At 41.1% G+C, this 27995-nt stretch overlaps 1 protein-coding gene across 4 annotated transcripts; it reads left to right on the top strand.

The window, feature by feature from the left end:
• Positions 1 to 525: 525 nt before the first annotated feature.
• nfatc2a (nuclear factor of activated T cells 2a) lies at positions 526 to 19680 on the top strand. 4 transcript variants are annotated; one of them, XM_040038008.1, is made up of 10 exons: positions 526 to 1082; positions 2793 to 3714; positions 3821 to 3989; positions 6331 to 6533; positions 6622 to 6794; positions 8454 to 8594; positions 10441 to 10496; positions 10592 to 10751; positions 10851 to 11531; positions 17762 to 19680. In XM_040038008.1, exons 1-10 carry the CDS (start codon positions 1025 to 1027, stop codon positions 17815 to 17817), a joined length of 2619 nt encoding a protein of 872 aa, XP_039893942.1. In that variant the 5' UTR covers positions 526 to 1024; the 3' UTR covers positions 17818 to 19680. The 4 variants fall into 4 exon arrangements, with proteins under 4 accessions (XP_039893942.1, XP_039893941.1, XP_039893940.1 ...); XM_040038007.1 differs by lacking the exon at positions 526 to 1082 and adding an exon at positions 1135 to 2414 and having other exon boundaries at positions 10592 to 10724; XM_040038006.1 differs by lacking the exon at positions 526 to 1082 and adding an exon at positions 1136 to 2414 and having other exon boundaries at positions 10851 to 11525.
• Positions 19681 to 27995: the final 8315 nt, after the last annotated feature.

Here is a 27995-nt window from a genome sequence, read left to right as displayed (position 1 = left end):
TCTGGCAGAAACCTTCATACATAACAAATCTTTAGCTCAGTTAAATCCAAAATAGCATTATTCTTCCTCTCCTCAAATGCTGGGTTATATAACTTCTATATGAATTATAAATGTGTCTCCAGGTCTGTTGGGGACACGCTATGTCCTGGTCTTGTTCAGATTTTTTCCAGCCAAGTATTAGAAGATGCAGCAGATTTCCATTTTAAAATGGAAATGGGTAGTAACGTCTTCCCACAATGGAAGCAATGGAATTCTCCATATTCCATGTTCAAAATTAGCCATAGCCTAAAAAAGGATTTAGTTTTTGCTCCAAAAAGCTACATCTTACTACTGCCTGGTCTCTCATAGTTCAAACTGAACTGTAGAAGAATGAGTAGGGTGAACTATGTTAAGTAAATTTCACGTAGCGTAGCCTGTGATTAGACTTCAGAGCTATTTTTCATTTTTCTCTCTCTTTCCTACAATGTCCTACAGTAATTTCTTCATACCCACAATGAGGTTCTTGTGTGCTACTGTCTGAGAGAACCGCAGAAATGCCTTGGCGCAGGAGCTGGAGACGTCATGGATTCCTGAGTGTGGGGCTTTGCAGGAAAGCCCTGAGTCTCCGACATGGACCAGCTCCAGGTTTCCATGGCAAAGCCGCACAAACAGGAGGAAACACTGAGGGAATCCCGTTATTTTACAGCATTGGACCATTATAAACACCCAGAGCGGGGAAGGAAGCCGCTCTCGATACTCAAGTAATCCTTATAGAGCTCTAGGAAGAGGGGCTTCATACCAGAGCCACTGCTGATGCGGCCGCATGTTTTTGAACAGAAAAGGAGTTTGCGCGCAGCTGCCGTGTCGCAGCCTTAACTTGAACGTCTACAGAGTTTTTCTTTCCTGTTTTACTCCGCTTTCAGCATTTTAACCGAAGAGTTTCTTCTGCTATGGTTATTAGAGGACACTAGTTTTTCCAGATATTTCTTTCTTTTTTCTTTTTCTTTTTTTTTTTACATTCCTGTTTCCAGTTTTTTGTATCCAGATGTTCAGAGAGACTTGGAGGCTGGCACAGTACCACACCATGAGGTCGATGGATCAAGGTACTGCTGAAGTGTTGTGATTATCTGGTAATCAACCCATTTGATTTTTAATTTATAGACTAGTGTTAACTAGTGTGTTCATGCCTGAAATGCTGCAGTCATTTGTCGGCTGTCTGTCTAACATTTCGGAGACAGCTGGGATGTTGGGATGGCGCTTTAAATCAGCATACAGCGCGTGCTTTTGAAATCACGGTCGCCTACAAAGTTTTGATTGCCATTAAGAATTACTTGTTGGATTGCACGATGCTGATCGGGAGAAAGAAGGGCACTCTGCACAAGTCTACCAAATGCAACGTAGCAAAGACTGATAGGCTCATGCAGAGATTGATTTTCTCATCAGTTAATGAAAACTTGAAGATGCTATCGTCTTCTCTGATAGGGATACACGCTTTCCGTCTTCATTAAGGATTTAAACAAATAAGCCTATAATCAACGATTTAATAAAGTTGTGATTTCTATATAACACCACCAACGAGATCAGAAAAATTAAAGTTTACTGCCGTTGTTTAGCTTTTTGCTGACAGAGCACATGCTATCGGTGTAAGGAACGCCCTGGTATGTGTGCTGCGTCGTGCGTAAATCCGGGGATACCCTCAGGAGAACCCGTGGGTTTTCAGTGACAATAAAACAGTACGTCACTACGAAATCCAGTTCGGGACAGGATTTATTGTTTGACGAGATAATGCATCAGATAAAATAAACGTTTATATTTTCAGCCATCTATCCTCTTTAATCTAAGTCCACGCAAAAGCGATGCACAACCGCGTTTTAATGGTAACTCAGCTTGACAGGTGTCGAACATAGTCGGCACCCTGCTATGTCACCATGTCAAACACCCGGGGGCAGCAACAGGCTGTGTAGCCCGTCAAATCAGTATTCTGTTTGATCTGAGCAGTTAATTCACGTCCAAACTGCACTTGCGCTTTTTGTTGTTTGACGCATCAGCATAGAGAGAAGGCGTGATCGGACTCTCGGGGATGAACATAAAGAGTTTGTATTCAGTGTGTAAATAGACCCGCCTCCGTACGAAAATAACCGCGGCGAACTGAACAGGAAACGTGTGCGCTTCACCTTCTGCTGCTCACCGATGCATGAATTGACAACAGGTTCCCCAAATCCACATCTACACCGCAATTCGCCGTCCACGTCCCTGCCGCTTCGTGTGAACTCAGAGGAGTAGTTAGGAAAAAAATAGACAGATGACCTCCTTTTACGACGAAAAAGATTTGGTGGAAGAGCTCAGTCGAGTCAGCTGCCCCGATGAGGATTTGCAGTTTGAGTACCTGTTTGAATATGAGCCGCCGTGCAGTGACTTTGCAGGGGGGCACCAAGGTTTGTCCGAGACTTTTCTTTTTGGCACTCTGAGTTGGCTTGCCTTTCTCTTTCTCTGCTGTGTTGACCACTAGCGAGGCCTTTAAAGTTGCTTAATGTGAATGAAATGAAAAATGAGGAAGTAAAGTTGACTTCGCAATGAGGATTCTGACGACTCGCCATGTGAAAAAAAAGTCAATATTTCAGCTGATAAATGTATACTTGAGCTAAAAATAACCTGCTGTTTTTGAAAAGAAACACGTCTTTGATTAAGATTCATTCATTCATTGAGTGATATTGGTAAAGAAAAACATGAGCTTTTCTTTAAAAACAAACATATGCCCGTTTCTCTTTCAAATGTGTGCATTGTAATAAATGTAAACATTTTGTTCCCTGCAGATGACTCCAACCTTGGACCCCCAAAAGTCCTCAGTCCTGAATCTGAGCAGGCTTACCCCTTGGAGGAGACCTCACCCTATGGTATCAAGTCGTGCAGCCCCGCCTACAGTGAGCACATCGAAGTTCTCACAGGATACGAGAACCAGGAAGCCAGAAACTACCTGGACAGTACCCGACCTGCAGCCTTGAGCCCTCGCATTGAAATCACCCCCTCACGTGAGCACTACAGTCATGGTCGGGACTCTCTGCAGAACCACCATCTAAACATTAGCCCCAGACCTACCCTTACTGTCCCGGGCCATGAAAACCTTGCCTACCGTGAGCCCCAGTGCCTGAGTCCTGCCAGCAGCAATTCCTCCACCAGCTGGCACTCTGAGAACTATTCTCCCTGGGCGTCACCTTGCGTCTCCCCAAGCAGTGCGCAGAACCCTGGAGATCTCTGCCCTCGATTGCAGAACATCCACACTGGCTCCCCTCGCACCTCCCCGGGCACCTCTCCTCACACCAGCCTAGGTGACGACGGCCTCGGACCCCGTTCTCCCTCACCAAGACCAGGCTCTCGCTCCACCTCCCCACAGGGAAAACGCACCTACGACATGTACAGAAACCCAGGATTAATCCCTGGGCACCGGTCCCGCAGTCCTTCCCCCAATAACGGCCATGAAGATCACAACATAGGCGCCCACTATACACACACCAGCCTTACTGATGCCATGAATGGTTTTGGCACCAATCATCCAAACCTGGTTCCCACTAAAATAGTGAAGACATCCAACCAGGTTTACACTCTGTATCCAGAGAATCATGGTGATGGGAACTACATGGTGTCCTGTGATCAGGACATAAAGACCAAACCTGCTGCAGAGCCTTTCTTTGTTATTCCTTCAGTCTGGCCCAAGCCTTTGGTTTCCAGCCTCTGCAGGTAAATTGGCAATGAAGTGAGGCTTCAGTCCGATAAGCTCCCACTCTCCATGTGTGTTTATTTATGCAATAATTCTATAACTTTATGAATAATTAATATTTTGCAGCATCCCTGTGGCTTCTCTCCCACCGCTGGAGTGGCCGATTCCTCGTCGCACCGACCAGTATGAACTGCACATTGATGTGCAGCCTAAACCACATCACAGAGCTCACTATGAAACAGAAGGAAGCAGGGGTGCAGTCAAAGCCCCCACGGGAGGACATCCTGTTGTGCAGGTATGGCCAAAAGCATCACTATAAAAAATTCAGTAAAATTCTTAAGCCTATGATTTATTTTTAAGTACTAAATCAGTAAATATGAATAAATCTGTTTTTTACTTTGGTGAATAACCATATGAAGTCATGTTGTCAGGGTTATTCATAAAAGTGCACATTCATAGTTATTTCCATTCCCATATTTTGGGCTCTACTTCAGTAGTCTAATGATTCACAGCTAAACCTAATCCTTATTTTTCTTATACTGGTCTGCCAACTTTCTTCCGATTGGCTGGCCCTTGTAAACAGGAGGTTTGAACACGGGTGGAGATTCTGTGTTCACATACAGAGCTGTGTGCCTCAAATCGTTGTATTACAGGTGTCCGTTTAACTGACATCATACAGAACCAAGCATAGAAAAAAGTGCCTAGAACAGTTTCTAGAGCAGTCTGAATTCTGTTATCGTCCACCGCTGTGACAGTATACACAACAGCAAAGTAAGGAATAAGGAAACTAGTAACAGTTCCGCTTTAAATTAGCCGTCCAGCTCGAGAGCCTCAGGCAACCCTGGTGGGAGGGCTTGCGTGTAATAGTATTTCCTACTCATTATACACTCGGCGGTAGTGGTGGTATTGTTGCCCGGGGTCATCTGTATGAAAATGAGTCTGTGTTAGTTATTGTGGCTACTGTCATGGCACCTCTCCATTTTTTTTTCCACTTTCTAAAACAAATTGAAATAGCTGCTGTAACCCCAGAAAAATGACGCATTGAAACCAGGGTGCACACTCAGGACAACCCTCGGGTCACTCATCAACTCTAACTCTCAGATTTTTTTTTTCTTTTTGGTGTTAAAGCTTAAAATAGTCTGCAATAGTGCACCTTCGCCGTATGGTTTTAACCACATGTACATATTTGTTCTCATGCTGTTCTGACTTCCTCTTACACAGAGTGTAAGAGGTTTTGACTGTGTGGTTCTTGCGTTAGCTGCGTTGAAGTATCGAAGCGTTCAGCCCCTATGTGTAGAAACTGAATACGGCCTGTGGTTATAACGATTGCAGACGAAAATGAAAAATACTAATATTTTAGTTGTTCTCTAGTCACAAAATAAGATTCAAATATCCACTTTAAAATTAGCCTTGACACAGTTACAGCTGGGGTCCATAAATAGATACAACTTCCTTTTCTTTGTGTTACTGTGGCAACATTTCACTGCTGTGTTTGTCTGTGACTGTGGGGACTTTGTGGAAATTAAGCTTCTAATGCTTCTTTTCCATTTTATGCCCATCCCCAAAGGCCTCACCCTGAGGTCAGTTCTGCCTGCTTTGCCCGGCCAATCAGATGGTCAGGCCTGGCTAGCCACGGTTGCACTCCTTCACCTCCTCTTTCCCTTCCTCTGCCCTTCTTTCACTCTCTGTGTCCCCCCCTCCCTCCTTCTCTTCTTCTCTTTGCCTCTCTCTAAGCTTCTTGCCCTCCACTTTACTTTTCCTACACTGCGCTCTGTCATGACTCACGGGTCCTGCCAATGCCATGACAACTGGCCGGCTGCTCACATGGCCTTTTGAGTGTTTGCAGTCAGCTTCCTTCTGTTTGGAGGGGAGCATGCTCATTCATGTTGCCATAGCTTCTGTTCACACTGAGCAGCTGCTGTCAAGCCTGACAGTTGCATCCACTGAGATGATAATTTCTTCAAACAAGTTGATTTTTTTCCCCTGACCGCAGTTAAACGGAGCTCTTTTGAATGGAAATTATGTTTCGAAACAACTTTAAATTAACTTTGCGTGTTGCAGGCTAATGGCAGAGGGACCCGAAGCCTTTTTTTTTTCCATTACCCACAATCCAATTCATGGTTGTGCTCTATGATAAAGGTTATGCACTACACAGTTTGCATAAAAACAGCATTTAGATGCAAGTTGATGCTTTGTGGTTTTTGCAGGTTTCCTTAGGAGGCAGTCACAGGTTAAAAGTAGCATCTCGGTCTTTTCATGTTCACGGTTTAATCAATATGGTACTTGTCATTTCAGCTAAACTTTAAAAGATAGAATCCCCGCTTAATCCTTCATCCCATCGGAAAGAACAAGCACAAGGCCGTAGGATTTGAGCTCTCTGCTGGCTTCCGTTCAAGGCTGCAGAAAAAAGACTCATGTGTTTGCACGTGGGTCTGACACAGATTTGCCATCACTGGAGGGGGGGGGGCAACATCTGGAAATGCAGAGTTAGAGAAAGCGGTTATGGAGAAGCACAACCAGTTAAACGTGACTGAAATATTTCCTTCGTACTGTATCTCTGCTTCCTTGCTTTCCAGAGGATGCTTTAAGTTAAAAAAAGAAAAGAAAATGACTGAGTGCTATTTCTTCGTTTACAGTTACATGGCTATAGAGGCAAGGAGCCTCTTGGCCTGCAGATTTTTATCGGTACAGCTGACGAGCGCATCCTCAAGCCTCATGCCTTTTACCAAGTCCACCGCATCACTGGCAAAACAGTTACGACCACCAGCTTCGAAAAGATTATCAACGGCACCAAAGTCCTCGAGATCCCGCTGGAGCCAAAGAACAACATGAAAGCAATGTGAGATAAGCATAGTGTCCACTTTTAAACCCCAGATCTGTCTAATGTTTTAAATATTAAAGTTCTGAACATTTCGTTCTCGTCGCAGCATCGACTGTGCTGGGATCCTGAAGCTCAGGAACGCCGACATCGAGCTGAGGAAGGGCGAGACGGACGTCGGTCGGAAAAACACCAGAGTCCGACTTGTGTTTCGCGTGCACATACCTCAGCCCGGAGGACAGCACGTCTCTCTCCAGGTGGCCTCACATCCCATTGAGTGCTGTAAGTAGCTGCACACGATTACATTTAACAATATGTTTTATTTTTGCGTTATTGTAACTACTAATATCGTCCTGATAGACCATGAGCTTTTTGAATTTCAGCATGTGCGCTTCCCATTGAGGTCAAACTGCTTTTCAAGAGTTAACAAAACTTCATACAAAACAAACATAAAAAAAGAACCCACATTCAAATGAGTTTGGAGCTTGCCTGATAGTATGAAAGACCTCTTTATGCTACCAGGGCTTCCATCCAGTTGGTGGGCACAGCATGTGTCAGTGTCTGTGTACCTGTTTGTATGTGCACAGTAGTAAAGTCTGTGTTTGGGTACATCAGCGAATGTGTACACAGTGTTATTAAAGCACCTGGTGTAATCAAAACTCAAACAAGAAGGGCCTTTATCTGGCTTTAATCAACACCCTGGTCAAGTGTTGCACCATCTGCGTGCAATATGCTCCTGCCATTGTAAAAAGTCATGATGCAGAATACAATATTATGTTGTAAGTATTTTTTTCCATCTGCTCGCGGATCACAGATAGGGAGAAACAACAGTTACTACCTCTTCTTTTTAAAAGGTGAATTTCTGAAAAATCATTGTATGTGAAAACCAATCGAGCGTAAAGCAGCGCACAGTAACACCTGTGCTGCATCTGTCAGGCGTATTGTTAAGCAGAGGGTCAGTGATGGGGTGTTTGAGGAGATGAGGCACCTGCTTGTGTCATCCTCTTTGTTCTACCCTTTTGCAGTGTAGTAGGTTGAACCGGCCGATTTAAAGGTCAGCGGCGTGTTTGTCAGTAGCTCAGTTCCCATCAGTAAATGTGGAGATTCAGCTGAACAGGAGATACGGCTGAACTGATGACAATAGGGCACCAGTGAGGAACTGTCTTGTTTTTTTAAAAAAAAGATGAATAAATGAATACAAAGCTGATGGCTACGGGAATATTATCTGTTTCCCTTTAACATATACATATTACATAACATGTCCATTTCCAGTTAAGCAGGTGTATTTCTTTCCGCACGTTTGAGCATTGTATGCATTTTTGTATCGGCCTCATCTAAACGTTCAATTCGGTTCTCATATTTCAATCAACTGGAAATATTTGTCCGATTGAATGATTTGACTGCACAGCACATTTACAGTTTTTTAGAGGTTGCATCATTCTTTTCGGTGTTAGTTTTATTTTGTTCTTTGTGTCTGTGCGGTACTTGATTGTAAATGGGCTCAGACAGCAACAACTCCCCTTTGCTCTTGCAGGTTGTGATTTGACTGATTTTAAGCTTCGGCTGATTAAAACCGAAAGCACTGGGTGAGATGGTTGAATGACTCAGCATCAAATGTTTAGTGCCAAACACTGTCACTTCTTGGTAATGAGTTGTTTTGCATTTGTGAGAAATCAATAGTGAACTTTCAGATCATCTGTTACATGCTTTTTTTTCCCTTTTCTGCAGTATTGGGCTATGACTAAAAATTGGTTATGTAGTCTGTGATATGTCAGAGCTGGGGAAAACTGCCAATACCTGCTGCATAGCGTCCAAGTAACAGCATAGAAAGCAAAGATGTTCACAAAAACAAAGAAAAACAGAAAATCCACACACTGGAGAAAGTGACACCAGTAGAAAGGCAGTAAATGTTACACGCCACCCTTTTGTGTGTCCCTGCAGCTCAGCGTTCAGCTCACGAGCTTCCCATGGTTGAGAAGCAGGACATGGACAGCTGCTCTGTTCTGGGTGGCCAGCAGATGATCCTGACTGGGCAGAACTTCAGCTCCGATTCCAAGGTCATTTTTATGGAGAAAACACAGGGTAAGCGGCATTCCAAAAACATGCTTTGCTTTCAAACCAAATCAGTGACTGAATTCATAAAATCTTTGTGGTGTCTGTCGATTTGTCAATTCCACTGTTGCACAACATTGTGTGACAGTAACAACACGACACGAACGACAACTAATGAGTCATAATTGGCCGTGTCTGTGCACGAGGTCATAGCTGTTACGTGTCTTCGCTTTCATTTAATAGATGAATCTGCGTGAATTATTTGCATGATCTGAAGGATAACGCTGCTGCCTGACTTCCTTTTGACCTTTTCTCCCTCACCTTCATGTCTTATCAGTCACACGGGCCTCTCGTTATTTGATCAATGGTGTCACATAAAAGTTTGTTTTATTTGTTGAAACAAATGGACGGAACAAAAGGATTTATTTTTAGCAGCGAGGAAGTGCAGTAATTTTTCTTGCCTTCTGACATTTTTACGCCAGCCTGAAGCATTTGTACTATGATTGGGAGCTTTTATGGTTCTTGTCTTAGGTCAAAGGTCAGAAGTTCTGTTGTTCTGGGTTTCCCTTATTTTGATTAAATGGCATCAATGCTGTATTTTTAAATCTACAGGCTACCTAAAATAAAACTTGGACATGCACATCGCAGGTGCTTCCCCTCCTCTCCTCCTTCTTCTTCTTCTTCTTTGGGGTTCCCTGCTGCTGTGTTATGAAACAACAGCAATGGATAGTAATACAGAGATGGAAAAAGAAATCTTACAAAGAGGGGTTGCCGATGTTTTGAAGAGTTTGTGTATGACACAAAGTTCTGGATCAGTGAGGCTGTGAAATCCCTCTGAATCCCTCAGCTGCTATTGGCTGGAGCTCCCCTGACTCCTGTGCTTGGACAGGGAAAGCTGTACGGAGAGAAGGAAAGCTTCTCTGTCCAAGTAAATTTTCTTTCTCTGTTTCCAGCTCCATTCCTTGCCCCCTTTCCCCCCCCTCCACATGCAATTATCTCCAAAAGTACACGCAGTCAGGGGTATCCCTTGGAGTAGAATTGCAACAAAATGCAAACAAATAGAAATGCCAAGAAAGCAGAAATGGTCACGTTTTGTAGCAGTGGAGAAAGTTGATCATAAAAAGAAAGCTAAGAAAAAAAGCTGTCAACATGCGTGGAATCCCCCCTTTTCTCCTGCTGACTCATTTTAGCCATGTGTTATTAATTCACAATCTGACAGAGGGTTTCCCAACTGCACTCCAAACAGAACTCGCTGCAGCACATGTCCTGTCATGTGTTGGGGCATGTGGAGTTTACGTTCGCAGGCACATGTTGTTTTCAACTTTTGCACATAAATGACAGCTGCATTTAAATCTGATGAAGTGTGAGATAACGTAAACCTTTACCGCCATAGATATAATCCAAGGTGTTTTACCTTGTTACGTTACTATTTAGTCGGCTCAGGACGTTCAAAAGTCACATGTCTTTCCGAACAATGGAAGGCTGCATGTGTGTTTGGGGTAAACCTACCGATCCTCTATCGTTGGGCGTGCGTTGTGGGGTAAGAGGAAGTGGTTTCAAAAGTGATATCATCTCCAAGCACAAAGATGCCTTTTCTGTCGACGTGAACTGTAACTCAAACGGGACTCGTGGGGACATACAGTAGATTTGTCTAATAATGCACGTCCCTACGTTTGAATTGGTGAAATAAAATAAGCAAAAATACACTTGAAAAAGAAAGAAAATTCATTTCTCAATCGTTTTAGTTTCACCGGTTTCCAAATTTACACGTTGTCAAGTACATCTGGAAGCAATCGACCTCACTTACCCTGTAGAATTAATTACCACATGTTCTTAAGTGTAATTAGGTTTTCGCTTTCTCTTTCCTTCTTTCTAGATGGGCAGCAAATCTGGGAAATGGAAGCAACGGTGGATAAAGACAAAAGCCAACCTGTATGTATTAAACATGACACTTAAATTCTGGATATCTACCCATTAGTTCAAATAAATGAATCACTTTCAGTACATAATAGAGCATTGTCTTGTAGAATATGCTGTTTGTGGAGGTGCCGCCCTACCGGGATGCATCTGTCTGCCATCCTGTCAAAGTAAACTTCTACGTCATCAATGGCAAAAGAAAGCGCAGCCAGCCTCAGCATTTCACCTACACACCACTGGCATGTAAGAATGCTGCTCAGCCTCTTTTTGGTATGCTTTTTTTCCACGTACTGTTTTTAAAGAATTATATGTAAATGATTTTCGTGGTATTGTTCACAGCCATCTTACTCATTTTTTCCCCCTCCTCAGCTCCATCCATTAAGACGGAGCCTATAGATGAGTATGAAGCAGAGCGCATGGGCTTTGCCATGCCTCAAATCTTGGGCTTATCTCCTCATTCCTACTACCATAACCCACGTGGCATTCTCCACCCAGACAATGGCCTGGTCTCTGGCATGGCTCCCTGCCAGCGCCTCAGCTCCAGCCTTCCAAACCAGGATGCACGTTTCCAGCAGCAGAGCCCGGCCATCGTGTACTCACGTGGAGGCAAGAGTCTGAGTGGCAGCCCTGCTATGTGGCAGACCGGAGGGATGATGCCTGACCCCCACAGATCGGTCCTGGTCCACACGGGCTCCCCGGCTCAGTCTGTGGGGCCAATCAATGCAGGTCAACACCCCTCTATCATCCAGTTCTCTCCCACCAACCACCACCTGATCCGAGCAGGTGAACCTCAACCCCTTACTGGGCCTCAACCTGACAACCAGCAGATCATATACTGCGATAGCTATTCCCCACAGGCAGCTGCCACCCATTCACCCACACCCCCCCAGGTAGCAGTAACCCACCCGCAGCACTACCCCACCGTGATTCAGCAGCAGAAAGGCAGAACTCCAGCTGGGACGGGGCAGATGGACGCTTCGGGAGATGGACAGAGACGAGTGACTGTCAAGGAAGAGAATTTGGACCAGGCCTACCTAGATGATGGTGAGTGTAAGTTAATGCTTTTATACTCAGTGTGAGTGGTCAATTGCAGCTTGTGTCTGAGTCTCCAGATTCAGGGCCAGACGTGATCAATAGGTGCAGTTCCGATTTGATAAGATCCACTAACAAAGATATGACTTTTCCCAAGAACAATTCAAGGATATTTACAGTATCTCCTTTTCACATATCCTGATCCAGTCTGTGTGTTATAGTATTCCTCTGAACAAAGCCAGCAGAACAAACTCGCACTGTTAAAACAATCCTTGCTGGGAGGTGCAGTTATGTTCCATTCAAGGTGGAAATAACAGGGATTGTGAGTCATATGTTTATACTTGTGCTTGTCAACCCCACTACCCTCTGACAAAATTAATGTCAGGCCACATCCAGCAGCAGGCATGAGGTTATACCTCTTCCTTAGAATTTCTCCAAAGCGTGCTGTCTTTTAAAATAAAACGAGCAGCTCTGAACGCGGTGCAATATTTTTCTTACCTTTGGTTTTTGTCAGCCGGGTGGTTTTTAAAGTTAGATTTTGCTCGTCAATGCTCTGCTCCATTCAAAAATGCTCATTCTGCTGGTCGTAGGGGTTCATCTGGCACTGGCAAACATCAGGAAATGAGCTTTTTCATGCATTAAAGACAGGGCGAGAGGGAGAAAAAAGTGTCACTGTGCTGACCGCTTGGACATGTTGACACTGTTATGAAGTGAAAAACAACTTCCATGGCAACCATTGTCAAACAGTGGAACGTGCTGCCTGGGAGAACTGGGGAAAGCCTTTTTGTTTGTTATAGTTGGCCAGGATTTCTCCTTGGCCCTATGCCCCTCAATTCTGTCGGGGAGCCCACCAGAGGTTTAGGTTTTTTCCGACCACGGGATTCTGCCAATCTGGCACAAGAAATTCCTATTTGCAGCTGCTGTCCTCCAGAGATCCCGCCTGATCCCTGTAAGATAGCAGGAGGGTGGAGGGTAGTTCGCAGGAAAAGGGAAGGAGCTGTGTGTGTTTGCACATGTGCGTGCTTCAATGGAAAAAATGAAACGAAGAAAAAAGGCTAGCAATGGAATTTGTGTTTTTTGGATGGAACTTGCAGGATTTTCCTCCACAGTAAACAGCAACAGGGCTGTGAGCTGGTGAATTAACAAGGAGTTAGAGAAATGGTCAAACTGGGGCCCTCTTTCATCCTCCCATCATCAAAAGCTGATGACGGTCAGTCATTTTCCCCAGGTGCCCCTGCTTGAGTTTAACTTTAACCCTTTATCTCATGAAAACTACTTGCAGTTCCTGGGATTAAAAACTGTCTTTTATTAATCTGAGCGTCAAGTGATTTTACAATTTTCAATATGACAATGCCAGTTCTATAAGTTCACACCATTCCTGAATGTAAAAACCTTATTAACCTTATGTAGCATTTGTAGCTCAATTGCTCTGCCATTGTCTTATCACTCCCAGCAGATGACAGGCCACCTACGCATGCCATCATTGCTATTTAGTGAGAAAAAGAGGGGGGATTACCCAAGAGTCAAAACATTTTTAGGGGGTGAGAAGATAGGTGAGGCAGAAAAAAATCCCTTCCAGTTTGAGTGGAAGGTTGCTGAAGTTTGATCCTGACCGCATAACACTCATTTATGTTAGGTAAAAAAGTCTTTTATAGCCCTAAGTGAGATTGTCAACATTACTCATCAAGCCATGTGTTAAAGTCTATAGTCATTTTTGAAAAAGAGGTGATGCCACATCCTGGTATCGTCACACTGTTGTGGTCCGTAACTGTCACATCTCAGAGGGACTTTAAAGTGTGTCAACTCCAGAGACGAGTGTTGAATGAAAACCCGATATTTGTTCTCTTACAAAGTGTGGCTTCTAATTTCTCCCATGCAGAGGGCTTGAATTTTTATGCCCTTCGAAAAGTTCCCGTGCCCTCTGCTGGTATTCAGACGTGACCGTTCTTCTGTTGACTGGTATTTATTTACATTATCTAGTCAACTTGGTGAAAGATGCCTGTCAGAGCCTGCCTTGTTATGAACCGCAAAGGTCAAGAATCACCCCCATCAGTTACTACATATCATATAGTTTGTCAGAGCAAAAAATAGAACAACTGGCACAGCGTACAAAGGCTGAAAGTGACAGATTTGGTGGGTGTGGAATAAAGCCTGGAGGCAGTGGAGCAGGTGAAATTGTTCCAGCAGGTAGAGATCAGCGCAGGAAAGATAAAGCACATAGCAACAGCCTGGTGGACGTGCATTAGTCTCAGCTCACTTACATCTCATTTGAAAGACTTAAAGACTCAATCGCGCCCTTCCAGATGCGATTATGCTACAATACAGCTTTAAAATCTGCAGTCTGCACTGTGTGCAATACGAATACGGTAATGCGAATTGTTTTTTGTTTTTTTTAAACCTGTCCAGTCCGACATTTTTAGCAAGCAGAATCATGGTCTGAATGCTTCGTTGTGCCAAACACATTTGCTTTGCCAAGAGGAGCACTATAGACTCTCTGTTTATTTATTTTAATTTATTATTTGCATTAATATCAGAGTGGGTATTATGCTGGAGCAGACATGGGGGGGAAGGCCAGGTTGGCTAAAGTAAGGAGAAGGTGGCGGAGGAATAGAAAAAGAGAGGAAAAAGGGGTGGGGGGCGACAAAGGTCTATTCAATTCAATTTTATTTATACAGTGCCAAATCATGGCCCTTTATATTGTAAGGTAGACACTACAATAATACATACAGAGAAAAACCCAGCAATCATATGACCCCCTATGATCAAGCACTTCGGTGACAGTGGGAAGGAAAAACTCCCTTTTAACAGGTAGAAAGCTCCAGCAGAACCAGGCTCAGGGAGGGGCGGCTGGCGTGACTGGTTGGGGTGAGAGAAGGAAGACGGGACAAAAGACATGCTGTCTAGGATGAATCTAACAGACATGCTGGGTCTCCAACTGCTGCATCAGCACCTGAAAGACAAAACAACCTCTGTTTGTTTTGTCTTTCAGGTGCTGAAAATCTGCAGTCTGCACTGTGTGCGGTACGAATACAGCAATGCAAATGTTTTTTAGTAACAAGTGAGGGGGGGGAGTAATTTATTTTAATTCAAACTGCTCCTGAATGCTAATGTGCAACAAAATGTATTAAACGAAAAAGGATTTAACACCTATAAAAAATCTTCTTTTTTTTTTTTTACTTAAGGCTCAATCTGACAGTTGGACTCTCATAGGAACAGAAAATGAATTATGGAGAAAATGTTTTCATGCAAATCAGATTCAAATCGGTCCCTTCATGCCAGCGTCAAGAAAAATAACAATAACACTCGCGAGCAGGTTTTTTCACTGTGTGTGTGTGTGAGCTGTTTCAAAATGCAAGCTTGTCACTCTAAGTGCTGACACACCAGAACTGCAGTTAGAATAGCAGTTAGATGTCAGTCCGATCCCTCCACTTTCTCTTTCCAGTGGATGTGTTTTTAGCTTCAGTGTCATTGCAGTGAAATAAGAGCTTCATTTAAATAGATTCGGTCATATGAAAATATTAAAAATACTGTATGTCCAAACATGTACACTGTATGAACATGCAGATACTTGCAGATGCACAAACGCACACATTCCAGCTCACAACAGGCAACTGAGTCAGCTACTGTACAGAGTTTCCCCTTTCTCTCCCTCTCTTTCTCTCCCCTCTCTTCCCACCTTTGGTTGGTAAACAGTCCAGCTCATTGGTATAGAACTCAGGAGCCAGACACTCACCTATTGAACAGACTAGTCTGAGTGTTCCCTAGGCCTGCCTCAAATTGCCAGTGTGTGCCAACCCTTCATTCGAATCAGTAAAGCCCCACTGTATGTCGCTCCTCTGTGGCACTCTTGCTCCTTCTCTAAGCTGGTTTTATACTCAGGAAAAATCCTGTGGCACTGCTGGAGAGATGAAAGTTTCTTTAAGGCATTGGGTGTCAGAGGGAATTCCACTACAGACTAAAATAAACAGGGAGGCCGATGTTGTGACGACAGCAGAGCATCCAGTTTGGCTACTCCTGCAGTGCTGGAAGTCTCAGAAGCTGCTTTGGCTGAAAAAATGCACTCAGCGCTGAGCTGCTCTTTCACAAAGGAAGACAAGGGAGAGGCTGAGAGAAAGAAAGAAAGACTGGGTTAAGGTTAAAGGTACTTTAAGTTTGTATTAGAATTATAGTTTGTATCCCCTAAAAACCACACAACACTCCACCAAAAACGAGTCAGAAAAACAAACCAAAAAACATAACACTACTCTTCCTAGCTTCTAATATATTTTGTGGTCTTCGGTTTGCTCTGTGCCTGCTCAGAAGTGCAGCTGTGTGGGTGAGATAATGTCAGACATTGTTTTACATGAGCTTAAATGTAGTCGCACCCTTAGCTTTGACACTATGTAAATTAAAGATGGAAATGGAACATACACACTTGGGCTGAACTGAGTTAATCTATCTTTATCTAAAGCGAGATGACAGTTTTTTTTCTAACACTGGTTAGAAAATCAGATTTGAATATTTCATATTCGTAGGTGTGAAGTTACAGAGGCAGCTTAATATATATCAACTTTTTTGTATTCTTGTCAATGGATAATTATTACATATGTAGCCCAATGAGCATGAGCAAGTCATTTTCTGTAAGGTTAGAAAGAAGGCAACTTATGTTAACCTTGGGTTCCCACAACACAATAATAACTCAAATGTTTCATTCATAGATGACATTTTATTGGGTTCATGTATGATTTGCTGATTTCACAGACACCGAAATACCAACTTTAATAGCAACAGTAAATGGCATAAAAAAAGTACATATTGCAACTTACTATTTTGTGTATTAGGAATAACAAGTCATGAAAATTATGACTGTTGTGCCATACACAAAAATGCAGATGTCTCACTATCTGGATCCTGCTGCTGTAGCACCGCACGAAGCTGCAGGTAGTTAATAAAATCAGAGGAAAGACTCCTACAAACAGCTGTAAGCAGAAAAACCCAGCATGTTTTTTATTCGAGTGGCATGAAATTAAAGGTAAAAATGTGTGTGAAAGTTGGGTATCCTTATAAATGACACAAGTAAACATATTATTCCTTGTTTGGGTTCTTATAAAAAAAATGACTGACAGCTTAGGTGACTGGTTAGCATGCTTTTATTCCCTAAGCTAAGCTAATTGGCTCACGACTGTAGTGGGTTTCTTGTTTACCCTGTTAATAAGGAGGCATATTTCCTAAATAAAACATCTGACTAAGGTGTATTTAATGAGGAATACCAAGTCAAACAGAATCAGAAGCATCCTTTTAAAAAAGAATGAAAAAAACAAACTCTAGCAGAAAACTATATGCTATACGAACTACGCTAGCTGGATAATCACATTTTAACGGTTCAATAAGCCAATCCTAAAATGAAGGCTATTACCATGGTTACAGAATCACAGGCATAATATGCTCTGTAATGGCTTTGTCACAGGCAAGAAGCTTTTTTTGGTCCTCTTTGAAATACTTTTATTACTCATCCGTCCTAATGACTTCCCCGGGGCATAGTGGAAGCAGTGGCACCAGCCTATAATGTCTGAGAGCCAGAGTGTACACAGCAGGCTGCCAGATAAACACCACAGCTCAACACAGACGGCATGGCATTTGTGAAGCAGTGACATATTACACATAGTCATCATTCCTAGCTTCTTAACGCTGAACTACCTAAGCAGGCAGGAAGTTTAAGTAAGACTATACAGCAAGTAGTTACACTTCCTTGTCTCTACTATTTGGCTGTTTTACTCAGCAGATAAAAACAAAACTCCATGAACTCAAACCTGTGCTGCTGAGAGAGATAAACAACTGCAACTATTATGTGTGTATTTATTAATATTTCGAATGCAAGTTGTATGCCCCCCCCCCCCCCCACACACACACAGTGCTCCTATTTTTAGAGCTGTGACACCATGAAAGTTTCCATTTCAACCCCCTTCCTCTGCTGTCGGTGTGTGTTTACACACACTTGTAATCGGCTGAGCAACAACCAGTAATTGCTTGCTACCTCTAGAGGTTACTCTATATAAATGCAGCATTTGTCTACCCTCCATCGACGCCCTTCACAGGATATCAGTCAGACTGTAAATTTTCTCACTGAGGAATATTTCCAATAGGAATGTTATCAATGTTATCAAAGTTTTACGTTGTCAGGAAGGCATTGTTTTCTTACCATTTGGAAATTTCTTTGTGAAACTGATCGCGTCAGTGTCTGATATCGCCGTCTTTATTTTTCTTTACAGTGAATGAAATCATAAGAAAGGATCTGACGGGTGTTCAGGCCAGAGGTCAGACATAGAGGAGGGACTCCAGCAGGAAATGACAACATACCCTTACCCCCCACCCCGCCGACAAACAAACAGACAGACATTAACGGGCAGTCCATCGAGGTGACGCATTTCCACTACCAATCAGACCTTCTCTTCCTTATTTTCGCTACCCATGGTGATAGAAATATGGCTGCTGTGTTTGTTTTGGATGTTTTCCTGCCATAAACATTTGGCAAACAGAAGATTTCATTTGACCCGTAATGTCTGCCATCAACACCCGACAGGTTTCCAACAGATAACACCACTGAGGAAAGGCAGAAAATTGTGCCTTACGTTGTTCATGATGTTTTTCAGGTGGAAACACTGTTTATAACCAAAGAGAAAAAACATAAAATGTTGAAGTCCACAAACAGCATAGCCATAATGTCCAGACAATAAAGCCGCACCGGTTTGCCTTATCATAAAAGACGACATCAACAGGTTAATGTCGCGATGTAAAGTCATCACACGTACAACGTTCTTTGTTTTTTGGTCATTTTTTCCATCCTTTGTGCACAAAGTGCGTGTTTTGTCTTTTTGTATGTATTTTTTTACATGTAAAGATTGACCAAAGCTTACGTGTTGATCATCTCATTTTAAGTGCAGTTTTCTTGTGAAGCGCACACTGCTGCCTTAAGCATATACAAATGAACTGTTGTGACATCTCCTAATATGCACTGTTTTTCAGAATGGGATTTCAATGTTTATTATTATTATTATTTTTATATATTATTTGTGAATAATGCACCGTTTCCTATTCATATAGTATATATTCAATTATATCCAGGTGCCAAGATAGCTTTATGGGGACGTGTGCTTCATTTTTAAATGATTTCCATGCACAATAGTTGAGGTTTTATTTCCCAATATTGCAGCTAACAATCTAACTTAAGTCTCACTCATGCAAACTAAAGTGAGATCATTTGATTTAATTTGATATTTTGTTCTTTTTTTTAAAATCGTAATAACAACTCAGCAACAAAATGTCCAAAGTTTAAACTGTGTATTGTTTTGTGAATAGCTGCATTTTGAATTTATCCACAATGGCCATCATTATGCTTGGAGCTAATTGCCTGTCTATTCAGAACTATTGTGCTTGCAGATGCAAAGAGCATAGAAATTATTTTCTGTAATTGCCATAAAACATAAGCACAAAATAGCTATACAGTCAGGATTACCGATGTGCTCATATATCTCGCCTTAAATAGAAAAGCACAAGTTTAAGTGTAATTCTGAGTGAACAGTAGTACATTAAATACAAAGTGCCAGTTATGTAACTCTAAAGCAGCAAAAATACATTAAAGTAAAATGTAGGCCTGAGTCGCAAGAGTTAGCACTTGATGTGGACCTATTTGATAGAAAATAACTATATTTTGTTATATTCGTAAAGCTAATATTGATCATTTAAGGATATTTCTCATTGAGCCAGTGCAGTACAAGTGCATCTGACATTTCTTGAATGTAATTTGTATGAAACACCTTTTCCCCCTTTTGTGTAAATAGTAAATAAAGCGTTAAGAGAAGTAATTTGTTGTCATATATCATTTTCTCTCTTTTTCTTTAGAATACACATATGTTGTCTTTGTTTTATTGCCATGTATCTTTAATCTGAAGGGATTTACATTAACCTTACCTATAGTAGTTTTATAGTATATTTTTGTCTGTCTTATTTTACATCCTATGGTAATGGAAATGTTATTAATACTGTCTTATTCAATTTTCTATGATGAGAATTGTCATCAATCTGTTTGAGCCTTTGTGCCTCTAAAAAATTAAAATTAAATAATAAAAAAAACTATTGATGCCATTTTTGTATTCCTGAATGAAGCAATAAATAATCCCGCCACACATTATGATGGTGTTTGTTTAAATGTGTCACTTTTCCTATTAATGGAGTGAATGAATAATTTAACATGCATTTAGATTCTGATCAACCTTAAATATTCTGGGCATATAAGCTAAAACGGTCTCTTCATTTTCGAGAGGAAAATTGTAAATTAATAGACCCAAAGAAGACAGTGACTCATCAACTACTCCCTTCCTGTCCTGCGCCAGGGACAGATGTAGTCCTATTCATCGGAGACTCTGTATGTTTGCTAATAGCTTATACGGAATGAAAATATCCAGAACTCGACCCTTTGAATGTCATGCGGTATTTACACGGGCACACGTGAGGGAGGACAGTACACACACAGTTTTGAATCCTCCTTCAAATAACAAATAACAACAAGAAGGGGACTCACATGCTACCCCGAGGCTGCAGTTGCTATGGAGATAGCTTGTTTGGTGTTCGGTCCGTTTCGGGAGGAGGGCTGTGTGAATGAACCTTGTGTTCAGGAAGTCTCTGGATATGACATCATCATGGGTGAAAAAGAAGCACGTGGGCTTCTCTGCATGAGGCGTCTGCGGCCCACTCGCGCACAGATATGCCTGGATGACTAATGTGCCCTTTAGCACTCTATGGTGTAATGAGTTTGGAGTGTATACAGATCAACTGTGTGAAATCGGTTAAGAATGAAATACATGATGAGCATGGCATTTCATTCAGCTCATTTTTGTGTTATTTCCAAAAAAAAAAAGCGCTCTGAGATCATCCTCACAAAAAGGCCATCAAGCTCAACTGAGCACAAAATTTATATTTTGTTAACTGCAAATGAAACGCCACAGGTGCATTGATATGGCGTTAAAATATGAGTAAATATGGCAGTGGAAGCTGCTGAGCAACAGTTGTGTGGAATAAAGGTGGCTTTATCCTCTTGCAGACACTTTGAAGACTCATATTTTCAGACATGAGTCAGTGTCCTGGGCTTCAGGTGAGTAACTGCTCCTCGTAGTATTGGGTTTAGTGGGTGAAAAACTTTAAATGCTATAAAAAATAAAGACCATAATTAGACATGATGCATTTTGGCAATAGTATGGTTTTATTTAAATTAAATATGCTTTTGATTATGTCCATTTAGCAGAACTTAAAATGACCAACTTTTAATCATAATCTCACTTTGACTCAGATGAAACACAGATTGGGAAATGACCTTAAAAAAGATTAAATCTGGTGTAAATATCGCGTATCCCAGCTATAAATGATGAAACATAACATGCACAATTTATAGCTTGTATTACAGTGACAGCTAGTGAGACCAGAGAAAACTAAAAGTAAATGGTGAGCTCTGCTGATGTCCTGCAGAGGGAGACAAGAACTTGTGAATGGAGTTCTGAAACAGGAGGGGCTGTTTGACAGCTCTCCACTGGAATCAAGAGACAGTTACTGAGGTACAGAACACAAGTACACCGTTTTTGGAATAATGGGAATACTTCAACAGCGTGCTTTGTATTTTTTCAACCACTGAACTGGCAAATTCACTCACTTCAGAATTGCAAATTGAATTTAACGGGGCACACATGAGCAGCTCACAAAAGCTTCTTTGACAAAGCAGCTGCATGCTTAATTTAGCCTTTTAAATACATTTTAAGATGTTATACCGTTCTGAAACCATTTTTGGCACCTAAACAGTAGATGCCGCAAATGCAGCTTATGAAATACAAATGCAAGTCTGAATCACATTGCTCTAAAAGGGGTTCAGTTTCCCTTGGATGAACAAAAAAGACTGAAAATTACATAAAAGAGCTGATGGGCAAAAATAGATTTGACAAACAGGAAAGAGCCTCTTTATGGTTAGCTAGAAGTGCACAGTTACAGATGTGTTTGGCATGGGAAATATACACAGCGGATGTCACTTTGTAATCATAACATAAGCCTAAATCATCAGTGTTTCAAGGACTCTCAGTGATAGGTTAGTAAGAGATGTGTGTGCTGTGCAGACTGTAAAACATGCAGAAATGTAAGATGTATTGAGATCTACATTAGAAAATGAGCTGATCGTTGAGCACACTGCAATAACTAATTTAATACGTTAAAAACTTTAACAAGTCTCTGCCTGGACAGTAAACTCTTAAAAGTAAAGCACAGTAAAGCAACTCTTAAGTAAACAACTTAAAAAAAATTAAGAGTCAGTGGCTGTTACATCAGGATACAGATCATGAACAAGACAAAAAATTAAGTCTTCCAACTAATTTACATGTATCTAACTCCTAAGTACAGTTCTGTCTATACATTTTTGCACATTTGTTGTATTCTTGCTCCTGTGTACCATCAACGTGTTTTAAATATAGCAATTAAGATATTATTGAAGTGTAGTCTTTCAGCTTTACATCAAAAGTCTTAACAAAGTCTAGTTTAGGAATTGTAGCCATTTTTATACATATCTGCCCATTTTCAGAGGCTCAAAAATAATTAGACAACTGACCAACAAGCAGTTTTAAGGGCAGGTGAGGCCTGCTTCCTTGTTGTTTTTCTTTTATGCAGTAAAAGATCTAGAGAAAAGATCTAAATGCAGTTTCAAGTGTTGAAACTGCATTTAGACATGTCAGTGTTAGTGGGTGTGGATGTGGGGGATCAGAGAGACAGCAAAAACTTTATGAGTGGCCAAATCAATAATCTGGTGCATTTATTAAAAGAAGGAACGCACTATTTAGCTCAGTAACATCTAAAGGCCTGAACGAGCACAGAAGGCTGCTAAAGTGGGTGACTGCAGAATTATTTCTTTGGTTAAAAAAAAACAACTCCACAACATCTGGCCAGGTCGAGGTGGTAGGTGCATTAATGTCAACGTCTACAAACAAGAGATGCCTCTATGAATGGACTTGCAGAGGATTTACAGCAAGGTGAAAAGTAATGGTTGCACTCAAGAACAAGAAGGCCAGATTAGACTCTGGCATTTAAACATCTAAACAAGCCAGCAGTTAATGCAATGCATTAACTGTCTATGAATTGAACCTGAAAGTTTTTCCACTTCAATCACATCTCCATTGTTTTATTTAAAATCCACTGTAGTGATGTACCGAGGCAAAACCTCAAAAAACTGGCCATTCTCCAAAAATGTATGGACCTAACTGTAAAAAAAACAGCATGACATATATTGTATGTGTCTGTATGTAACTTGTATATGCTATATTCTATTAGATTATTCTCCACCTATGTGACAACTCAACTGAGCGTCCATGGCTATAGTGCATAAATGTCGAAGGGAATATTTGCAGGGGCAGGAACCAGTCAGGTGAGGGCCACGACCTGAGTGGTAAAGTAGCTTCATGGGGAGCAGGCGTGCAAGAGGGCAGACTCAGAAAATGCTGGTTCTTTGTGTGCCGTGTCCTTCTTGTTCCTGGGACTGACTGTTCTGTACACTTGTTTTCAAGAGTCATTAAAAGTTGAACGCCTGTGGAACTTGTTAAATGTCTAAGTGTTTTTAAAGTTATGTAGTGACAGTAAGATGGGGTGAGTGCTGAGCACCTTAGTTTTGGAAGTCTTGAATAATTGTTGGAAACTGTGGAGTTGACTACGGTGAGAAGCGCTCACAATGAAACTCAACATACAAATAACTGTTAGTAATTTATAAAAATGCACAGAGCAAACTGTAATTTAATAATGTAATAATATTAACCTTAACCCCTAGAGGTTACTTGCTCTTGTTCGATGCGCTTCAAATTGTTATTTGACTCCAACCAATAAATTAAGAATACAAATTTGTTATAAGATGAACAGTGAAAGGGGATGTTATTTTTAAATGCCAAACAGTGATACAGTTAAATGCTTTGCTTTGTTTTAGGTGCGACTGGTTTGGTTACTGGGAGTCCACTCAGTTACAGGGTTGGTTTTTGGCTAGCATTGTTCTTTTCAAAGGTAAAATACCATCAGTGTTCCACCAGTGGGCGGCTGGCTTCCTGGCTGTGGTACAACTGTCTGTCCTCTCCTCTGTAGTCTCTTTTAGACTTTTAGTGTTTGTTCTCTGGAGCTGACTTGACAAACAGAAGGTTTATATTCTGCATTACTCATCAAGCAATTTGATACCTTATTTGATACCTCGATGTATTACCTAACATCCTCAAATTATATTTCGCAAAACACCTTCAATACATTAATGTGAAAATCCTGAAAGAACTGTATAATGCCTCAGGCTGCGTATCCTTGCATTCAAGGCAAATGAAACAAAATAAATGCTTTCTCAGTTGTGCAGATCAAGGCCAAAAACATCCACAGGCTGACTTTAATAGTCTATTAGACTTTATGTTTTGTCATCACTGGACAAAAGAAATCAATAATAACCTTTCAGCACAGTGTAATTTAAGTGCTCTGAGAGGGAAGTAGACTGGCGCACCTCCTTGAGGCTTTGTTTTCATGCTTGTAGCCTGTGAGGGACACAGATCTTATACACTTGATCAGAGAAATCATTTCAGGAAAGCAGATTAAAATAGTAAAAAGAGCAAAGCAGTTCGTGCACAGAAAAGGCTATGGTGGTGCAATGGGTTTAGTGCAGAGGAATTTCACCAGGGAGAGCAGAGTTTCAACCCTGTGAAGCCGTGAATTCAGGGTTGGCTTTCTGATTCCATAAGAAGCAGGTGCGTTTGCCTGTGGTCATGTCATTAATGGGGCTTACAAGAAAGAGGGATGAGCTTCGGCAAGGGTCTGTCTCCTTTTTAGATTTCGGGTGTTTGTTAGTTTTTTGCCCCACTAGATCAATATATATATATATATATATATATATATATATATATATATATGAATTGAGATCGTCCCCACCCAGGGACACCAATAGCAGCTGGATAGCTGATTTTATATATATATATATATGCTATACAATGAGCTACATCCCCACATAAATTTTTAGTGCCAAATGATAGATGTCTGGATGCAGAGCACATTTTAATTTACACCTACAGCGACAAAACAAAGGCAGTGAATGTGGAGAGCAAAACAAACTGTTCTAATGGTTCATTATCTATTATCACCAGGTGGCGAAATCCCACTCTTGCTCCTAGGTTAACAGTGACATCAGCTCTGAAGTGGTCCAGAGGCTCATTAAATCAGAGGAAACAGGCTCCTCTGGTAAATACAGCTGCCGCCCACCACCAGCACAAGCATCGCACTGATATATAGTTCATTTCTATAGTTCCTTCCACAGGAAGCAGTGTTAAAGGTCCTGTGTTTACATAATGCTTTCTTCATACTGTAGTCCTTAGGGGACTAATCGGGAGGATAACCACTGAATATATACATATATGGATTTATGTAAAATGCACTATTTTGAAACCGTGCTTAGTGACATCTCATCTGTTGTATGTCGAAGGCAAATATTTTCCTGAAGAAATAATAATACACTCAAAACACACTCAGCTGCAATCAATCTTTCCATTGTTATGATAGGTGTTTGCTTTGTTCTTTTCCTTCGTGTGCCGCCTTCTTTGCGTTGCAATTTCCTGTTTTTCACACAGACTTCCAGCATCTGTCAGTAGGTGTGTTTGTTGTTTTCAGTTAAAGGTGGGCATACATGTGGGTGCAGGGTTGGTGGTCATCTAGTTTTGCGAGCTTATGATAGACTTAGCCTTTGTTTGAAATACACAACATTGTATTGTTAATGAAGTCTATGAGGAATCGAATCCCTTTCTTTAATCATAAGGCTGATTGTAATACTTTCAAAACAATGCGACTGGAGAGATTGCTGTAATATTTTGGATATTAAAGATAATAAAATCATGAAAGTAATTCTGGTAAAAGCTTCATATTTGTGATTTAAATTGAATTATTCAGTACTGTGCAACTTTGAGCTGTGCATTTATACCATCACTATATTTGATGTTTTGAAACCTCACATGACAGGTGGATCTGAATGAGCAACCATGGGACACTGCAGACTCATATGGTAGCATCACATCACAAACTCGGTCGAAACTTAACCTTACCACGCTTTATTTTTCTTTTTTACTCTAACTTGGACCATCATTTACAAAAAAACCCATGGTGGATTGATTCAATAAGAAGTAACAACCAATTGAGACCAGGAAAAGGTTCACTAAGCTCATAGATGAAGGCAGCCAAAGAAGTTTCCCACAGACATCCCTGCAATCTCTGCAGTAGTTTTTGCAATCTGAGGAGTCGCCCCCTGCTGGCTATTAAGAATACTACACATTTAAGATGCTTCCACAGTGAATGAAATGGATATCTCCATTCACAGATATATTTAGTTGTGTTTAATGCTAATTATGTCTCTTGAACAATCTTGCTGATCTGAGCTGAACTTCTAAATGTAATTATTACTTTTTCAGTGTTGTTATCTAAGACCTAGCATTGTTGTAGACTGTTCTCACTGGCTTTAATTTTATGCTTTGACAATTGAAAACAGACATAACAGTAAAAATTTTCATACTGAACATTTTACCCTTGACATGATATTGACATGATGGAATTTCTGCAATAATTCTGTATCTTTACTACATTCTTGCTGCAAATATAGAATAAATGTGACTTTTCCTGCAGTGTTACAGGTGTCATTTGAGGGTTATGTGACATTTACATAAATATTTCTGCATTTATTGTTGTGGCAGAGGAGTGGGTGACTTCTGGAGCACACAATAGCTAATTTAATTTCCCCTTCTTGATTTTTCTAACCCACAGTTATGCTTAAAGTCATCAGCCCATGCTACTCTGAAGCTACAAACTACAGTAAGCCTTTGTGGTGCTATGGCTGATAATGCTATAAGACTAGTAGATCTTATCTATGACTGTTTCCTCCACTTTTCAAATTATTTCTGGTTATCACAGAAGCAGTAAGAACTTGATGGTGTGAAGATGTTCACCCACAATGGTGCTTTTTCCTTCTTTTTTTCTTTTTTTGCACTTGTTCCTGTCTAGTTGTTGTCATAGAGAGTGTTTCAGTGAAGTGCTACCAGTAAGTCAAGACCTCTGTTATGATGGACTCTCACATTTCACATGCACTCACTGCGTGGATGCCTCAGGAGAATAAAAATGGCATCAGGAGTTTTATCTCGGGAATCATCATTTAAATGTGCAGTTTTCAAGAGTGAAGCAGGGGAGATGTGCCCTGCAAAATCTGGAAAACGTGTATTTGTCCCTCTCAGTAAAAACATGAAAGCAGCAGAAGACATATATTTGTGCTATTAAAGCTTATAAAAATAAACACATATCCACAATAAATTGACACAGAAAAAAATAAAAATAAATTGTCTGTATTCCAGTCCTGCACTCAAGAATACAACTAAAATTGCCAGAACATCATTTATTTTGTTTTGTATGATTATATGATTAAGACTTACAGTCAGTAACTTAGACCACTGATTCATTCCAAATGTACTTATTGTGTTTACAGTAAGTTATGGTAATAAGCTGAATGATAATTTTCCCAGCAACTTGGATAAACACAGACCTTTAGCATTCAGTTGTATGTCAACACAATTCCAAAGAGGAAAGACATCAGCAACCATCTTAGAGAAGCGACTATTGCTGCCCATCAATCTGGGAAGGGTTATAAACATTTTCAAACAATTTGAGGTCCATTATTATGCACTGAGAAAGATTATTCACAAGTGAAAAATACTGAAGATGATCTTCCCAGTATGTCCTGGCAAATTTGCCTCAAGGTCAGACCATGTAATGTTCAGAGATATTGTAAAAACCTACAAGCTACATCCCAGACATCCATCAGGTAGCATGTTAGATGTTACAGTTAATGACAGTACAATTAAAGGCAATACAAAATAAGTATGTGTTTTTTTTAAATTGGAAATGTTGGCAAGAGAAAGCCTCAGCTTTATGAGGACAGACTAGACCACTGTGGAAAGGCTGTAATTGAAGGCCCCTCCCTGAACCTGGGTCTACTGGAGGGTTTTATTTTACTGTTAAAGGGGAGTTTTTCCTTTCCGCTGCTCATAGAAGTCAACTGGTAGTTGTGGTTTTCTCTGTTCTCTCTGTAGGGTCTTTACCTTACAGCAGGGGTGGGAGAACTCCAGCCCTCAAGGGCCGGTGTCCTGCAGGTTTTACATGTGTCCTTGATCTAACACAGCAGATTTAAATGGCTAAATTACCTCCTCAACATGTCTTGAAGTTCTCCAGAGGCCTGGGAATGAACTAATCATTTGCTTCAGGAGTGTTGACCCAGGGTGAGAGCTAAAACCTGCTGGACACCGGCTCTCGAGGCCTGGAGTTGGCCTCCTCTGACTTACACGATAAAAAGCTTTGAGGCAAATGTTGTGATTTTGTGCTATATAAATAAAATTGAAGGAACTTGAATTAAATTAATGGACAGTGCCACATTTGGTG

Source organism: Simochromis diagramma, unplaced genomic scaffold, assembly GCF_900408965.1.
Source record: "Simochromis diagramma unplaced genomic scaffold, fSimDia1.1 OVJJ01000061.1, whole genome shotgun sequence".
Taxonomy (NCBI): domain Eukaryota; kingdom Metazoa; phylum Chordata; class Actinopteri; order Cichliformes; family Cichlidae; genus Simochromis; species Simochromis diagramma.
Note: the sequence above shows the minus strand (reverse complement) of the source record. Positions and strands in the feature narration are given on the sequence as shown.

Coding starts and splice junctions, on each gene's coding strand:
- nfatc2a (XM_040038005.1), top strand. CDS start 2,282: ATGACCTCCTTTTACGACGAAAAAGATTTGGTGGAAGAGCTCAGTCGA. Junction 8,595..10,440: donor TTTTATGGAGAAAACACAGG/GTAAGCGGCATT, acceptor CCTTCTTTCTAG/ATGGGCAGCAAATCTGGGAA. Junction 10,752..10,850: donor TGCTGCTCAGCCTCTTTTTG/GTATGCTTTTTT, acceptor CCCCCTCCTCAG/CTCCATCCATTAAGACGGAG.